Here is a 17,954-nt window from a genome sequence, read left to right on the forward strand (position 1 = left end):
GGTGCAGTGGACTGCACACACATCAAAGTAAAATCCCCCTCAGGTGGCCATGAGGGGGATTTTGTGAACAGGAAAAACTTCCACAGCATCAATGTACAGGTGAACGTGACTTTTGATAAAGTTAATTAATGAACACTGTACATTGCCTGTGATGTGCATTAATTGGTTTAACATCTTATCAGTTCAGATGATCTGCAATGCTGACTATTTGATCAGTAATGTTGTGGCAAAGTGGCCCGGCTCGGTCCACGACTCCCGAGTGTTTCGGAACTCAGAGATCTATCGGCGCCCATCACAAGGTGAGCCACAGAACCTCTATTGATAACCACTTTTAACATCATGGCTGTGTTAAGACTGTCACTACTTATGAGGTTGTGATGGTAACATTTTGTATTCACAGGTGAATTCCTGGGTGTATTGCTGGGTGACAGAGGGTATGCCTGCCAGCCTTTTCTGCTCACTCCATTTGCAGACCCTCTGGAGGCACAACTGGCATACAACCATGCCCATGCCAGAACAAGGGCCCGGATCGAAATGACATTTGGCCTACTGAAGGCACGCTTTCAGTGTCTGACCCACCTGAGAGTCAGCCCAGACAGGGCATGTGATATCATTGTGGCCTGTGCTGTCCTCCACAATGTGGCCTGCCTGAGAAAGGAGAGGGCCCCCAGAGTGCCAGCTCTCATATACTGGGACAATCCTGCCATCTTCCCAGATGACGACTGTGGTCGGCTGGTCAGAGACCAATATGGGTTAAATTATTTTAATTAATATGCATGTTGATTTAAGTTGGGCCTGCAATGGCAGAGGAATTTTTGTTAGGTTTTTGTGCCGTATAGGCAATGCAATTTTATTTGTATAGGCCATTTTTACAAACAGTTTGTCTCAAACTGCATGCTTTGATTCTGTGCTTTTTGTCTTGTACAGCACTGTGTGACTTCAGTTTTGAAAGGAGCTGATGGTTTACTTGCTTTGATTCATCCTTGTTCAATAAAGGAACATCATGGTACTCTCTAATGTGTATTTATATTTATATGGTGATGTAATTTATGTGTAGTCTGTGGGGAAACTAAATTATCTAGTGGTTCATCTAAAATCATCAGTTATCTAAAATGATTTCAATTAATGATCACAAATGTTTCAATAATGATAGTGGGTATAGTTAAATGTTTTAACAATATGTTCTAGGCAGTGGAATAAATATTGGTTTCCAATTGTGGCGACCGCTGACTGAGATAAGGAATGAGATTAAATAGATCCTGGAACTTAGCCTGGTCTGGAGCAGGCTAGCTTCACAGAATAAATCTCCATGGTAACTTACGTCTGAACATATCCCACTTCCCTTATCCTACTTTTGTGCAACCGGATCACGGATAAGTTGATCCAGGATAGCCAACATATCCCCGCTTAATCCCTTATCCTACTTTTGTGCAACGGGCCCCTGTTCTTGAACACTATTATCAACATCATCGAAAAAAACAAAACAAAACAAAACAAAAAGAAGAAGAATAGCCCAGTAACTGTAAATGTTACAAAACAACACTGTGTGCATGAACAATCAAAGAGTAACAGAAGCATTTATCAAGAGGAGACATCTGTCATGCGAGAGAGCTGCTGTTTGTTATTCTGTCTAGACTTCAATCATTTGAGAAAGTTTTTACAGAAAAACTTCACAAAGTGTCCCCTCTCCTACGCATACAAACACATACTTAAGCCACCGGCCCATCCTTCCCTTTGACCATCAAAGAGTCTGTACTGTCGTACAGACACACACACATGTTGCTTTGCAACATAGAGAAATATCCTGAACATTATTCCCCTCTGCGGGAGGAATTCCGCGAAGGAGCAGAGCATCCGTTGTAGAGAGGAGCTTAAACATTGAGGCCCAAACTATGAACGTCGGTTGTCTGGTGCTTGATGCTAATTGAGAAATTTTAGCGTTCTAAAAGGCTGATTAAAGGTTAATTGAACATGTAAGAAGAAATTTAGACATTTTTATGTTGATCTAAAGTACAGATGGAAAAGAAAGAGAGCATGGGACACTGCAGTGTTGTTTGAGGGACCATCTTAGTCCTGTGATGAAATATATCTGCCCTGGTGCCGGTGCTCTTCTCCAGGATGACAATGCCACCTTCCGTAAAGGACAAATCCAACTACTGAGTTATAATTCACCACCTGAGACTGCAAAAACCGGTGCAGCCTCACTAAGACGCTCAACAAACACAAACCTCTGTCTTTCTTTGTGGATCTAAACCAATTAAGGGTCTCATATTGGTGCAACAAGATAGTAACGATCTTGTCAGATGGCAGCATCACTGCCACCGTTCAATCATTAAATTCAATCTCTTTGCCAGCTGCTTGGTATGCATTGATGAAATCTATACCAGTAAACCTGCGACTGACCATCCAATCTCGTTTACTCAGTAACCTTCTGTAGGCTAGTTGCTGTATATACACATGACGTGATATACAGACATATGTTCAAACACAAAGAGAATATGCAATGCAAAAAAAAGAAAAGTTAAAAAGAAAAAAAAATTATTCAAGTTTGATTTTTCAGAGCTCATTTAATGTACGTTATCTATTTATAATACAATGATATTCCAGTTAATTCGTAACCATTGACATCCTAAGGATTCATAGAAAGAAGAGGGGGAAAAAACTTCTCAAACCTGAAGTTTTTTTTTTTATATATATATATATATATAATGAGAAAGTATAACTTGTGTTTGTTAATAACACATTCTGACTTAATCTAAAATATCCACTCAGATCCCATGAGAGAATTAACTTCAGGGCCCGATGGGAGGAATATCCAAAACATTCAAAGGGCTACCAAGTAAATACTGAATAATAAAGCAGAAATACCTCATTTTATGAATGCGGAGATTCTATAATACACCTAAACTCTTTCTAAATGAATGTGCTGATGGTAAGTTCCTCAGATATTGAATTCTGTTTTTCTGTGTTTGGACAGCTGGGCTGGAGTTTTAAAGGACTTGCCTGCATGAGACAAGTGTATTACCAGTGTGGGTCCCTCTGTTTGAAATGTGTTTGTTGTCAGTATAGTCTTAGATGTATTTCCTTTTTGATCCCTGAGGAAAGGAACACAAACATTTTAGATGTAGAGAATCTCCAAATTGTACAGTACGTCCTTAGGATCAGTGAGGGAAGTCACAACAATGGATGAAAAAATAGAAAAATGTAAAACTATAAAATGCAAAAGTCCCTTATTCTCGAATTTTCAGTCACAAGTTTTACATTGTTGTAAACTATCTTGCAGGTAGTATGAATGATAAATCTGAATATCATATCAATGCACCTAAACAAAAATCCCAACTGGTAAAAGCATTGATCAAAGAAAATGGTAAGTTTATCATTTCTCTAGCTGAAAATCTGCCAAATAAAAAGCTAATTCATGAATATGAATTGACCTGCAACAAAGGCCTCACTGAGGTTCTCCCAGCTCCACAGGGGAATTCAAGAAGGAAATCAGAAAGAAACCGTTGATCCTTTTCATTCTAATTGTAATAATTGTAAAGACAAAGCATGATACTCAATGTGTTACTGCAAATTATTGTACATACTTACCATTCCATCCATTTTCTATGCCTTCTTTATCCAGTTCAGGGTCGTAGGGTGGCACGAGTCCATCCCAGTTACCGTTGTGAGTAAGGCAGGATACACCCTGAATAGGTCACCAGTCCACCACAGGGCCTAACATGTTGTTTAAATAACTCAATTTTCATGTCCGAAAAGGAGTGGGAGGAAGTAGAAACTTTTTAATCATATCCTTACCTCCCTATTCAACAACTGATGGTATTCATTGACCCCAAATTCTTGGTTTTGCCAAGCAGGGAGTTATAAGAAAAAAAAAACAACTTATTTTCTGTATTCCTCTTTTCAATGCCTTCACACAACCCTGTGTCACATGTGTAAAGGACAGTTCTCTTGACCTCTTGGCTAAATATTACTTATACAAAATCAACTCAGACTCTATTGTGCATCGACAGATGTGCGCATTCAGTTGAATCGTCAGAATCATCTCAGGAGCCAGGGATAGAAGGAAAATGCTCCGGGGCTCAACTATCAGTGTCCCAAAAAAAATCTGAAAATGTTTAAACATTGAATATAAGCTCATTTTTCAGTGGATAAACAAAATGCTCATTGCGGAGAATCGTTGTGTAGACTGAAAATCTGAAACGGCCTGAAAACTGTCCGTGTAGAATAGAAATTTTAAAGATTTTGCGAGAAATGTGAGGGCAAAAATGAGATTTTAATGAGAGAAAGCTGTTTTGTTGTGTTAGTGTACGAGGTGAATGCTAAATGGAAAATACTACGCTACACTGCAAGGCAAAAGTCATCATTTGGGTCATGCTCCATGGCTGCATGGTAATAGGCGCCAGAAGCAAGGATGCAGCATCTGTTCAGACCAAAAACTTGAAACCTTGCATGTGTTGTACTGATTTCAATATGAGCTTCAGGAATCCCAGTTTTGTACAACATAAAGTGTGTGGAAGCTAAAATTTGACTCCTTCCCGTTCTATGTATATTTGGGGCAAAGGGTACACGTCAGCCTCATCCTTTCACAATTTATTAAGCACAAATGTGGCCACTGACTGTGTTATGCAAAGCCGCTTAGTCAACTGACACAGATTCTGGTAAACTGAGCCAGAGCCATGCTGAAAACCGAGTAGGCATTCACAAGTGTCCCCGTGTGTCTGTGAGCACAGTTCATCCTGTGCTGCAGTATTAATCAACAGAGATATCAGGGCTGTCATTCTGCTACCACGGGTTTACTTAATCTGCCATCAGTTGAGATGCACCCTGGATAAGACTTGGCCTCCTTCATCTCGATGCCACATGGTCTGACACATGGAGGCGTGATTGCAGATTCAACCAGAAAATCCAACGGGAAACGATACAAGTTTCCGTCTCGCTGCAACATTGTGTCTGCCGTATCATGAGTCAACACCAGCGATCCTAATCCTCCCTTCTCTGCTCCACCCTGTACCCTGCAGTGTGCTGAGGACAACTGTCGTGTTACTGTGACAGACGGGGAGGGAGGCTGCCGATGTACACAGATAAGACACAGCCGCAGCAAAACAGGAGATTCAATGCATCGAGCAAAGTATGCGGGACATTTTGAAATTCAAGAAACTATATATTTTTAACAGACATTTAACAGAAACAGAAATTTTCAAAGATTGGTGTATGGTTCTAATAATTTTGTGGGATTACATTTTCATTCCATTTAGTAACTTTAAACTTTTAACTTTAAAAAGATTTTCATCTTCTATTGACACTGCCAGCCCTATAGGGATCAAAATGAGTAAATATCCATTCATTTTCTATACCCGCTTAATCCAACTCAGGGTCGCTCAGCAGCCCATCTCAGCTGTGATTGGGCGAGAGGCGGGGCAGGAGGGGTCACCAGTCCATCACAGGGCCACACAGAGACAAACAAGAAAAATACCCATCCAGTCGCACTTACTCCTAAAGTCAATTTAGAGTCACCAATCAACCTAATTTGCATGTTTTTGAACGGTTGGAGGAGGCTGAAGTATCCGGAAAGAACCAACGCACACACGGGGAAAACAGAAAGGCCCCACAGAGAGCTGGGATTCGAACCAGGAACCCTCCTCATGTGAGGCGACGTAAGCCCATGAGTAAATATTCCTACAGAAAAGATAAAAAAATAAAAAATAAATACTGAATAACACAGCCATTTGTTAAGTCGTGTAACACACAAAAAAAAACCATGCGTCAGAGAGACGTCCACCTCCGTGAAATCCACAAAGAAACAGGAAAACATCTTCCTTAAAGGCTTAACCACTCTGCTTTGTAACGAGCAAAACAACATAAATCATACATTCTTATGGCGAGGAGGCGGCTGAGTTATTAACCTCCGTCTCTGTGGCCCGTCTTGAATATTTGTCCTAATTCCTCCAGGAAATGATGAAGAAGAGATGGATCAAGAATCTGAGGCACACTCGGGGAAAAACAACAACAAAAAACAGGCATTTAAAGCAAGAACAAGTCAAAGGTGGTAGACATTAAGCTCCAGGGAAGAGGATTTAAATGCAGCCAAGACTGATCTGGCAGATAAGAGTAGACAACATGTCCAGTTTTTGAGAGATGTTCAGCAAAACTCAAGATGACCTTAGGAGGAATGACAACCTGCATTTCAGTTCCGAGGTCTACGGCGATATTTAAATATTGATCATTGGTATTCAATAGTTCTACAGAAACTGTAAAAGTGCCTCTGTTTAAACCTTCCATTTAGTTGCATTTATTCAGTTTTTTTTTTTTTTTAAGTTATTTAAGTTATTCTTAAAGGGATAGTTCACCTCTTTTGACATGAAGCTGTATGACATCCCATATTAGCAATGTCATTTATGAACATTGACTTACCCCCCGCTGCGTCCTGTGAGCCGAGTTCCAGCCTCGTTTTGGCGTTGACTAAAGTAGTCCGGCTAGTTGGCTGGGGTCTCGAAAATTAAGCGTTTGGCTTCTCAAAACAATATGCATTACACTTAGCTGACGCTTTTTATCCAAAGCGACTTACATCTATTTAGATACAGGGTATTGGTTACAGGCCCTGGAGCAATATGGGGTTAGGTGCCTTGCTCAAGGGCACTTCAGCCATGAATAGAGGTGTAGGGAGAGGTAATGGTGATACTTGAACTTGCAACCCTCTGATCTTAAGTCCGCCTCCCTAACCACTAGGCCACGGCTGCCCAAAATGCAATATTTGACGGTTGTAGCCTCCTGTGTTTTCATTTAGGGTTTTTTAGATAATTTCTTTTTACCAGTGCACTTTCCTACCAGCCTCGTGTGTTTTCATTGATCTAGGTTTTTTTCTTGAGATAATTCCTTTTTACCAGTTCACTTTCCTAACATGGGCTGTTGTTCCCTCTTGACAAACATCCACAATTCATAGTAGTCTTTGCCGAAACCCGGGATTGAACCAGTGACCTTCAGATCTTCAGTCTGACGCTCTCCCAACTGAGCTATTTTGGCTAGCGTTCAAAAGAGTGACACATTTGCATCACAAAATCATTAGCCAGAAAAAGTCAGACCTCACAATAACTTGGCGCTATTTCTCTCTCCCTTCGTATCACTACGGGCTGTGCAGACCGAAGTGCAGACCGAACGGTGCCCTGCTTCCGAGCAGTAAACACCGTAACAGGTGCGGCTATCGGCAGGTGGCTGTACGCATTGATATGAAGGTAGAGAGAAAATAGCGCCAAGCGATTGTGAGGTCTGACTTTTTCTGGATGGGCGATTTTGTGATGCAAATGTATTACTCTTTTGAATGCATAGTTTTGAGAAGCAAAACGCTTTATTTTCACGACCCCAGCCAACTAGCCGAACTACCTTCGTCAACGCCAAAACGAGGCTGGAACTCGGCTCACAGGACGCAGCAGGGGGTAAGAAGATGTTCATAAATGATATTGCTAATATGGGATGTCATACAGCTTCATGTCAAAAGAGGCAAACTATCCCTTTAAAACCGAACTATTTCTAATAGACGGTCCGTGCGCAAGTTTGATCACAGCTCTGTTTATTAGAGATTCTCACAAACAAAGAAATATCCACCTAAATTTACAAAATGTACAGTTTCATCACACTGAAAACAAGTATTGGATGACAAAAAATAATAATAAAAAAAAAAAGCATACATTTTATATACATGGTGAGGATAGAAATTTGTACAGAGGGAAAAATAATCTTCAGTCGACAAGTAGAAATCATGATTTAACAGTTTTGTACGATTCCTTCTCTTTCTTTAGTTCACTCCATTTCGGTGAAGCGTGCAAACATGGCCTTGCGAACGGCATCCTTGTAGGTATCGGACGGTGAGAGTTCATAGGAGCTTCCTTTAATGCCCAAGCCTGTGCCCTTTGTCCTTAAAGAAGCCTGTGAGGAGGAGTGAAGACGGTTATTAGAGGAGACAGAGAGGACACAGGTGCCCCTCAGGTAATACTGCTAATTGTGTTGCAAATAAAAAGAAAAAAAAACAGAAGACGGGCAGATTCCAGCTGTTAGAGGAGCTGGTTTAAAGAGAGGACTTATTTTGTAAACTATTGTTTGTCTACTCACTGAGATGGGAGTCGTGATGCCCTGTTGGTGGCGCCCCAGACCTTTACCCTCCTGCCAGCCCATCGCTTGCAACATTTTGTTCCCGATATTGTCGCTCGTCAGGCCGTCTTTTGTGGGCTGCTCGTAGTTCCTGTTGGTGGTGAATGACGGGAGAAGTTGAAAAGGGTAAAGAGGATCAGAATCCCGGTGAACCACTTCTGAACCGTCATGTGGTCTTCGGCGAGATTTAACTCTTCACACTTACACAACTGTGGCGGGTGGTTGATAAAACTTCTTCTTTGGTGCAGGAGGTTCAGGGATTCCATATTTCTCCCTCCTCTCTGCAGCTCTGTCTCTGTATTTCAGCTGTCAAAAAAAAAAAATAAAAAATCAAAAAAAAAAAAATCAACATGTGACCTTACTCAGTACATTCCCAATGTACCAACACAGAGCGGGCAGTTTTAGACGGTTCAGCTACATACCTCGGTCTCTTTTCTCTCCAACTCCTCCAGCTCAGCCTCTGAAAGCCTCGACCTTCTCTGAACTTCCAGGTTTTGCTGAGACAAAAGCAATTATAACTGAAAACTCAATGGCATGAACACAAAGCCACACTTTGGTATACAGTGTATTTTAATATACTACATTTGATGTCCCGTTTGCATCGAGGCTTAATGTGCTGAACAGATGGCAGCGAGTGGAATATTCATAGCTACTCGCACACCGAGCGCCTGCTGTTTAATATCCTCACCTTGTGGAGGTCAGAGAGCTGCTGGTGACGCAGTAGAGCGTCTTTGGTGGGGAACTGCCGACGACACAGCAGGCAAACCATCCTCTTCCAGTCTGTTATTTTTCCTTCCTCGTCTGCTGCTCTTTCCATGCCGCCATCCTCTGGGTCACTTTCCCCATTGTAAGCAGCCACCATATCAGCCTGGAACACGAATTAAAGCAATGTCAGAAGATTTGCTTTAATACCAAACGTGGAACGGGAAGATAATTGCAAGGGGACGACCGACCTTGGCTGAAACCTCCTGCTCAATGAGCCTGAATTGCTCAGTCATGAGTAAAGGCATTTCAAAACCTCCAATCTGCCGAGAGTAAACAATTCCATCATTAAAATACCTTACTATGCACAACAAAAAGGCCCTCATTTAATCCTGAATAAAAATCCAGGTGCTTTAAAGACTGGAAATCATTTCCAGTCTAAGACTGGATAAATCTAAAGAAAAAGTATCTTTCAGCCCAATCGTGACTTTAACCCTACCTTTCTCTCAAAGAGGGAGAAACCTGCATCTGCAGCGGCAGACTCCTTCCTGTCTTCTTCTTTAAAAGCTCCAAAGCTTTGGAAGTTGCTCTTAATACTTTCTTTTTGCTTATTCATGCTCTTGGCCCAGCGTTCCATGTCCTTTGCGATCTGTAGTTTAAGACACAAATGATCATTATGTAAAAGATGAGTTTAATTGAGCGCCGTGAACAAACGCGTGCCACTAAAAATTGCCACCGACCTGCTGCGCAGACTTATTCTTGGGCTTCTCCTTTTTCTCTTTGGGCTCTTTACTGCTCGCGGTGGCTGTGGTTGAGGGCCCCGCTGCAGACTCTGCGCTCGAGTCAGATTCCGCCAGAGCGGGAACGTATTCCTGCTTCTCACCGTCCCAGTAGAGGTACTGCTGTGTCTCGCCGTTATAGTAGTACTATTGATGACAAGCAGAGAAAGAAGTAAACAAACTAACAGTTTTCTGTAATAATAGTGCACACACGTGTACAGTACATGCACTTGAGATGAAATTGTACACACCTGACTGCTGGGATCGTAGTAAAGGCCACTCTGCGGATCGTAATAGTAACCCGATGACTCATCATACTGGTACGTGGATGTGTCGGGGACTACTACAAATAAAGAAAAGAAGGCGCATGTATAACAGAACACCGCTTTCTAAACCATGTGGAGCAAGTTTAATTGGAATCTTCGCAGTCACATGCAGAGGGGTAACAAATCTCACCTGTTGCGACAGCAGTCGAGGCGGCACAGGCTGTTGTCGCGGCAGCGGATGATGCTGGCGTTACCAGAGATGCGGTGCAAACACCAGCAGCCTGTTGTGCGGCTGGCTGCTGCAGCACAAGTTGATGTGTCTGAAAGGAGGGGTGAAAAAAAAAAAAAATATGACCCTTTTCCCATGCACAGCACTAGCACTAGCGTGGTTTATTAAAGGTCAGCGGCTGTTTGCCCACAGAGATTCCATATTATTGCACAAACTACCTGTACGGCAGGCTGGCTGATGATGACAGGTTGGTAGACATGAGCTGCCTGGGTTAGGACCACAGCAGCAGCTGCAGGGATTAAAGTTTTCATTGCTGGAGCCGCTGCACACGGATAAAATAAATAAATAAATAAATCACAACACACGGTTAGCAATTTCAGCATTTGGTACCTTGAATATCTGTGAGTGACTAAAAGAACCCTTTATACCTCCAAGTAATCCATCACCGATGGCAGGAGCCAGTCCTTCAGGCTGCTGCGGCCAGACTTGATAAGTTGCCCCCTAAATGAGAGTACATGAATGACATTGCAGCAATCATTGATTTTCCTTGTTAAAGTCATTGTTTGCGCTAAAAAGTGTGAAAAAAACACAACCAACCAGCGTTTGCTGTGCATATCCTTCAGGAAGAGCCACACTGGCAGCTGAACTTTGAGGCAACTAAAAAAGGATAAAAACAGACATTTGACAAAGTCAGCAACAGTCCACAAGTTAAACCATTCGACTCATAAATGTGCAAATACACATCAACTCATTAACCTTCTTCTTGAGCTAAATAATATCATACTTTGCAGATTTAGTTTCCTCTGGGTTAACGAGCACAAAATCAGTAATTTTAAAAAAGGTATTTAATAGACAGAAAAAACAACTCCTTGTGCGATCCTTCCGTCCTCATTTAGCTCCCTCCAAATGACACGTAAAACTGTAGACTGATTGGCAAAAAAAAGGCCAGACAAGTCAGTTACAACGATCACCAAAAATGTAATAATCATTAACAGCTGCAAAGCAAGCGAGGAAACTGACTTTCATTCAGAAATGAAGAGAAAGGTTTCCACACAAGAACAAGCTAATGAAAACAAAGCCAAAAAAAGAAAGCAATACATTTTAAAGCAAGCATTTTAAATAATAGCAGCTTGATTTTCAGCACCGATCTTCAAAGTGATAACGTAAAAATAAGGGAAAACACTTGCATGAGCACCAGCCTTCAGCAGCTCTTGCTACGTGTAACTCATTTTATTGTCTGAACAAATGCGAGCGCGCTTCACGGGATTTTCGGATAAATTGAAAGTACATTTAAAAAAGAAATTAAAGTAAAAAAAAAAAAAAAACGATACCTGACTGGATGACCACTGAGCAGCAGCAATGGCCGTGCTGGCAACAGAGAGAGCGCTGGCTCTGATCCCTTCAGGCTGAGCGGAGTCTCTGGAAAAGACAGAAAAATTGAATTCAACTTTCTTTTCTTTGTTTGTTTAACTTTGTGTAACTGCAAAGACAATTAAGCAGCCGAAAATGACCCGATAAATGCATCAGTTTCACTCTAGGTGTACAAAAAGCATGTGTACAATATTACACACTGTGCAGATCCAAAATAGCCCATCGGTACGATATGATATTCAAAAGAAAGCTGAAACAAACTCTGTGTGTGTGTGAGACAGAGATGACTCACTTTCTAGCACTCTTGGCATAGTCCACTCCGACTGTTTTTCCATCAAGTTTTAGAGGTGGCTGAAGGCTCTGGAGAATGGTGAGCAGTTGAGAAGCCTCCTGTAAAAAATAACGACCATGCTTTGTTGAATGTGTGTGTGCGCGTCCCTGAGCTGAAACACACTCACTGCAGAACAACGACAGCGCGGTGACATACCAAGGGAGACGAGAGCTGGACAAAGGCAAAGCCTCTGTTCTGTCCCGTTTGTTTGTCTTTAATGAGGCGGACGTTGCTGGAGGACAGGTTCGCATACGGTGCCAGTAAGTTCAGAATCCCGTCGACAGAAGACAGCGGTCCGATGTTCCTCAAAATGATTGCTGTGAACAACAAGGACGGGGATTTACAAATGCTGTACGGAAGACGAAGAAAATATTTGGGCAATATGCGGGCGAATAACGCACTCACTGTCTCCGCTGAATTCTGCTGGCTGTTGAGACTCTACGACCGGACCGTTTCCTGCAGAAGATTCTCCTGCAGAGAGAAACACACCAGCTGTAACGAAGCGCTAACACGGAACCAGACAACGGCAAAAAACTCGGTCAGAAAGGGAACTCACCGGTTTTTCCTGCTCCACATCTGTAACACTTCACCCTCTTCCGAAAATTATACAGACCACACTGTAACAGCAAAACACTGTGTTATATTTGTTATTCAAGAAAGAAAAAGGAAAAAAAAAAAAAAAAAAGCCAAACAGTGGAATTACGTTGCAGGCTGCCGTTATACTCACAGAATTGCAAAGCCAGTTTTCAAACTTCTGTTTTCTGTTACTGTAGTGAACTGGAATGCTTTTCCCCTGGATCACCAGCTTGTTCTGTGAAGTCAAAAGCCACTAGTTATATCAAAATCCCACATGTTTTAAGCAAAGAGGCTGGTAAGGTCCTGCCACTACCCTTATCTAATGGGTGAGGGCAGCTGGAGCGGGTGGAAACAGTGCCTAGGTTTACACTTGCTGCTTAGGTGGAGTGTCTCGGGGGGGGGTAAAAGGCAACAGAGACAGAAAGAGAGGTTCAGAGAGTAAGAATCAGCTCCGAGTGTGAGGGAATGAGCTTATACGAATGTTTTCTAAGTGTTTGGGACCGGAGTGCTGCCAGCTCGTCCCTGTCTCACTCCAGTCTTCGGTTGTTAAGTGGAGATGAGAAACTATCCGCGTGGCTGAGCTGGAGCAGAATGTGCTATGAAACAGTAAGGCAGTCAGTCCTAAACAAGGCCACATGGGCTGCGCTGTAAACAGGAAGTGTACTCTTCATAAGGAGCGGCAAAATGCTCATTAGTTTAAAGCAACACTACGCCAACTCAACACAGCATCTGGGAAGCCGTCGCTTAAAGAAATGTTTTGAAGAGGGCGAAGGCTCTCGAAATAACACTCGGCAGGTGATTGGAGGAACCATCCGCCCATCGCTGAGCACCACGGGAGATAGAAACTGAGTGCAGCCAGTTGGTAAATCAAATTCTAATTGTTTTAATAACAAGTTAGTCTCCAGCTCTACTAGAAGCATCTGCGTTAAGCTCTTTATGAGCCACTATTGTACCGACTCAGAATATGGGGAAAAGAGCCGCTTTCCCTCTGAGTTCCTAACGTCGATGAAGATCAAAGAGAACGCTGACCGAGAGGGACTGAGCAGGAGGCCCAACAAGAGCGAATCTTTTGCTGTCCGTCAGGTGCTGAACGCAGCTTTGCGAGAGTTACAGGCTGCAGAACGAGATACGGAGCTGGTCGTCTTGCAAATCGATATTCGCTGCTTTGCTGAGTCGGTAGCACTGTTGCAAGACTTTGGTAATTCGAAAAATAAATAAAAATCTGTCAATTTTGACAGAGCTTACCACAAGTAAGTTCATCGAGTTACATAGTGTTGCTTTAAGACCCTTAATATTTCCTGAATTGTGTCTTACTAAATTATTTGTAGCAGAGCTGACAGATTTCAGTGCATTGCCAAAGTGCAAAAATCTTACACAGTGATGATGAATTTCACAAGTTCCATTAAACTTAGCAGATGAAAGACTTATTTTGACTGCAATATCTGCCGATTAGTGGCTATAAAAAAGAAGACATCAGCAAAGTGTGATATCAAAGATAATCATCTCTGGTGTCACAGCTTTGTGGAAGGAAGGATTTCTAAATAAAGATGAACATATTCAGCTCTTTGATATCATTGTCATGGAAGAGGTCCATTTGGCCTCTAATCTCCAAGAATAATTCTAGACTTGGTGATTGTTGAAGCAACCTGATTGGTCTCCATCCATCGGGTAGAATCTTGCAAGTGATAAAACTCCACGAAGGCGAAACCTCGGCTTATACCTAGAGACAGCATTCAAATATAGACGGGAGGTGTGTTAGTTAGAATGCTTTGGTGCAACAAACAAATTTACAATGGGCTTGTACAGCCCAGTTCAAGATATGGAGGTAGAGGGAGGGGGGTGCTTACAAGGTCACGGGGAAGGTGGTGGAATTTTGTTTACCAAAGCTTGTCATGTCTTTACACAAAGGCAAAAATACAGTTACCTTCTTACCTGATGCAACCGTCAAACCAGACTTAGTATGTGGCACAAAGGATCTTCTGACAGTTTAATACGGGTCTACTTTTCAAGTTATCAAGGAGGTAAGTTGGGTCGTAAGACAGAGCATGAAAGTGAATGAGTTCACTCCTCTGAACAGCAACACTAACCTGCCCTTTTCTTCATCAAACGTATGTCGACAGGCTGGGGTCCCTGGAGCTGCTCGAGTGCCATGCGGATCTGGGGGGGAACAGACCAACACAAATGAGACAAATAAAATGAGTCAATGCTACTCTCTTCGACTTTGTGTCTGACATCTAACAATAAGACAACCTTACACACGGGTATGACGACAAGCAAGTACCATACTTTAGCTGGAAGCCATTTCTCCTCTAAAATTTTGTTTCTTGACAGATTTGAACTTTGGGCAAAGATTTCCACCTGCGATACAATTGCATGTGCAGGTACTAGCGAGTTATTGCGACAAAGATGGTTGCTGTGCTTATTTAGAAACAACAAGTAGTGAGGTTTTCATCTTTGTTTGACTGAGATCCAAGTGATCTGTTGGACACAGTAAGGGGAATATTCATATGTTACATTACGTCTTAAAATGTGAGGCAGTTATGGCATAAATTATTTCAAAGCAGTTATGCCTAAAGCACAAATAAACACATCAACAGCTCTGAGGACGGCCACACAACCCTTTGTCAAGGGGACATGATGGGATTTTATGTAAAAGGCCCTATTCTGCCAATGAAGCCTGACAGTGTGACTTGCACAGGTGTCTCTACCAATAACGAGAAGCAAGGAGACAGCGATTTCAACCATTTGTTATGTTTTCAATGGTCCTGAGTCTTTGTCTGGTATCCATTTACCCAGAGCTGTGATTAAAAGTACGAAAAAAAAACAACAACAAAAAAAACAAAAAAAAAAACACAAAATAATAAAGAGAAACAAATTAAATACAAGCAGAAGAGTCATCTCTGTAGACAAAATCACCACCATACACTTCAAGGGGGTCAAAAGAAATGACTGAGAAGGACTTTATTTGTATGAATCAGATTTATTGATTCAGTTATCTAATAAATGAATATTCTGCTTAGTCTGTATTAAATGGGTTAAGATGGATGACTGAGTATTTCTGACTTACATCCTCCTCTGTCACATTAGGAGGGAGACCCCTTAGCATAATAGTCTTGCTCTCCTCTTCCTGGTCCATTTTGTAGTCTTGCTCTGGATAATCTCCTTCGTATTCATCATCAGAGCGGTCACTGTTGCGTCGATTCGGGCCTCTCTGTCGCAGTCAAAGAAATAATGACGTAACCCCCACACGTAGAACCAAAATAAGATGTATTTTTTAACGATACTCCTATTCACGTACCTCTGGACTGTCGCGATCCCTGCGTTCATCACAGTGTCTATCATCACTATGCCTATCATCTACCCAGCGTCGATCATAATCCCTCTCCACATCTCTACTTCGTTTGCCGTACCACTCTGGTTCCTCTCTCCTGCTATCCCTGCCATCCGTACCATATCTTCCACTACGTTCACTACGACTAATTCTGAAAAAGAAACCAAAAAATGCCATTGACACACATGTATGAATACACTGGATAGTAGGCAATACAGTACAGTGTATGTGTACCTCACCTTCTATCAGTCCCCATGGTTTAGTGTAGATAAACTGTAAATGTCAGGCTGCAAGGGGAAAAAATAAATTAAAAAAACTCATAATTGCAGTGAGCTAGTATTTGATGCGAGTCACTGCAACACAACCACAGAACAGCGTTAGCACTTTAATTTAATTTATGTGAGCATAACATAAAATGAGCTGAGGTGTAAGACGGAAGCTGGGACAGAGCTTATTCAAATGTTATGCAACACAAATGCCCATCATTTTTAACCACAGATCACCTGTTCTACTGAGCAGGCCAGTTATTAGCGACACCTCAGCACAAGCAGGCCTTTGCTAACACTAGCTTTATGGAGACGATTGACAGTTGCCGTCGGAAAAACCAACGCAAGTTAAACAAATAAGCATATTTTTTGCGAAAGACAGACATATAATCCCATATTCTTCAGTTTTACATACCTTTTTTTTTTTTTTTTTTGGTAACAACTCAGCTTGCCAATGATGATGACGACCTTTTAGGAAGGTTTCTCAGCTCATCGGCAGTGATTTCTTCTTCGTTTTTCTAGCACCGTTAACGGGCAGAAAAAGAGTGCGTTACCGCCACCTACTGATCGGGATTATTAACACACACAAAAAAATGATACTCAACACAGAGAACCAGCATATAGATAACTGGGCTGTGTAAAATATTTGACTCGGTTGAATTAAATGTATAATTTTAGGCTAACTCCACCAACAAATCCCCATTATATCTCTGTTAAAATTAAGCGATATATCATTACAGATATTAAACCTATGTATATTATAGATGTAAATCTAAAAAGGTTTTTTATGTTGAGTTTAGATTGTGTACAACCAAGCCCCAAATCGTATTTTAATACTTTTTTTTTTGTTTGTTTCTTTTGGCGTTAAATCACAGAAAAAGAAGACCAACAATGGTAAGACATATTGTTGGACACATGAATGATATTTTCCCCCTTTTTTTTGGTGGAAATTGCCATGTCCATTTATTTCTAATGATTTTCCTTTTTAACTAATAGTTAACAAAGTGTTCTCTTGGATTTTGGACAACTCCTCCTCTACAGTGATCTCCAGATATTTGAGGTTGGAAAGTCTCCTTTGCTCTCAACTCGGCAGATTCTAAATGAAATTCAGGTTAGAGCTCTGGACAGAATTTACACCCTTGCATGCTTGTCGGTGTTGCATTTTTTTGGACACCGTTATGTTGGAAACTATGTTACTGCCCAAGGCCAGTTAGACTAATGCTCATGTTTTATACCAAAATGTTAATCAAGACCTCTTTTTTCTTAATCAGATCTTTTATTCGTTTGAGAAATTACAGAATTAGAGTTCCAGGGGTTGGATGCCTTTCTTGCTCTTTTCTTTTACCCAATAAAAGCCATTTTTACAAACTTTCAACAATTTTCACCAAGGACTCTTTAACCATAGAGCCATGCTGTTGCAATATGGGCTGAATGACATCTTGGAAGGTAGCGTAAGCTACTCCAAAACCTGTGTACATCATTAAACATACATGCTCCCTATAAAAATGTGTTACTTGATGTACAATTCCTGACTCTCAGAATCCAGCACATTAATCAGAAAAGTCATACTTTTGGTTATAGGAACACTGCATTTCCCATGCAATATATGCTGTTGGTATTCTGGATTAAACAATAACATACTTGTTGTCTGAGTAAGCTATTGCACCAAATAAATATATACCACACAATGGTCCTCATAATAGCTATGAAAAGCTTATGTCAGATGTCAGTTTTATAAACACAAACACACACACACAAAAATAGTTTATCTGTTGTTGTTAAGGAGTAAAAACCTAAAACTGGAGTTCAGTCGGTGGTTTCTTGTCCAAGTTCAGCCTTTACTCTGGACTTTTTTGTTTGCTTTTGACATCCCTTCTTCAGCCAGCAACGATGATGGAGCACAGTATACGTGCAGTTTGGGAGCACTTCCTCCATCACCGCGGGGTGGCGCTGCAGTA

The 17,954-nt window shown here is 41.5% G+C and overlaps 1 protein-coding gene across 1 annotated transcript; it reads right to left on the reverse strand.

The window, feature by feature from the left end:
* Window positions 1-7,550: 7,550 nt before the first annotated feature.
* On the reverse strand, window positions 7,551-16,541 carry LOC142377142 (RNA-binding protein 5-like). The gene is made up of 25 exons (XM_075460959.1): window positions 16,412-16,541; window positions 15,970-16,017; window positions 15,698-15,881; window positions 15,467-15,610; window positions 14,487-14,556; window positions 14,046-14,119; window positions 12,551-12,634; window positions 12,380-12,440; window positions 12,229-12,294; window positions 11,980-12,140; window positions 11,785-11,882; window positions 11,453-11,540; window positions 10,719-10,778; window positions 10,550-10,622; window positions 10,340-10,443; window positions 10,083-10,212; window positions 9,878-9,969; window positions 9,588-9,773; window positions 9,347-9,496; window positions 9,099-9,170; window positions 8,834-9,013; window positions 8,568-8,642; window positions 8,351-8,451; window positions 8,107-8,236; window positions 7,551-7,923 (listed from the first exon to the last, which is right to left on the reverse strand). Exons 2-25 carry the CDS (start codon window positions 15,984-15,986, stop codon window positions 7,798-7,800), a joined length of 2,526 nt encoding a protein of 841 aa, XP_075317074.1. The 5' UTR covers window positions 15,987-16,017; window positions 16,412-16,541; the 3' UTR covers window positions 7,551-7,797.
* Window positions 16,542-17,954: the final 1,413 nt, after the last annotated feature.

Source organism: Odontesthes bonariensis, chromosome 3, assembly GCF_027942865.1.
Source record: "Odontesthes bonariensis isolate fOdoBon6 chromosome 3, fOdoBon6.hap1, whole genome shotgun sequence".
Taxonomy (NCBI): domain Eukaryota; kingdom Metazoa; phylum Chordata; class Actinopteri; order Atheriniformes; family Atherinopsidae; genus Odontesthes; species Odontesthes bonariensis.

What these genes read in the sequence shown, in the direction of transcription:
- LOC142377142 (XM_075460959.1), bottom strand. An exon ending in GATGGATGGAGACCAATCAG is followed by an intron (nt 12,635 to 14,045) that starts GTTGCTTCAACA and finishes TTGACTTCACAG; the next exon opens with AACAAGCTGGTGATCCAGGG. An exon ending in TATGCCAAGAGTGCTAGAAA is followed by an intron (nt 11,541 to 11,784) that starts GTGAGTCATCTC and finishes TGTCTTTTCCAG; the next exon opens with AGACTCCGCTCAGCCTGAAG.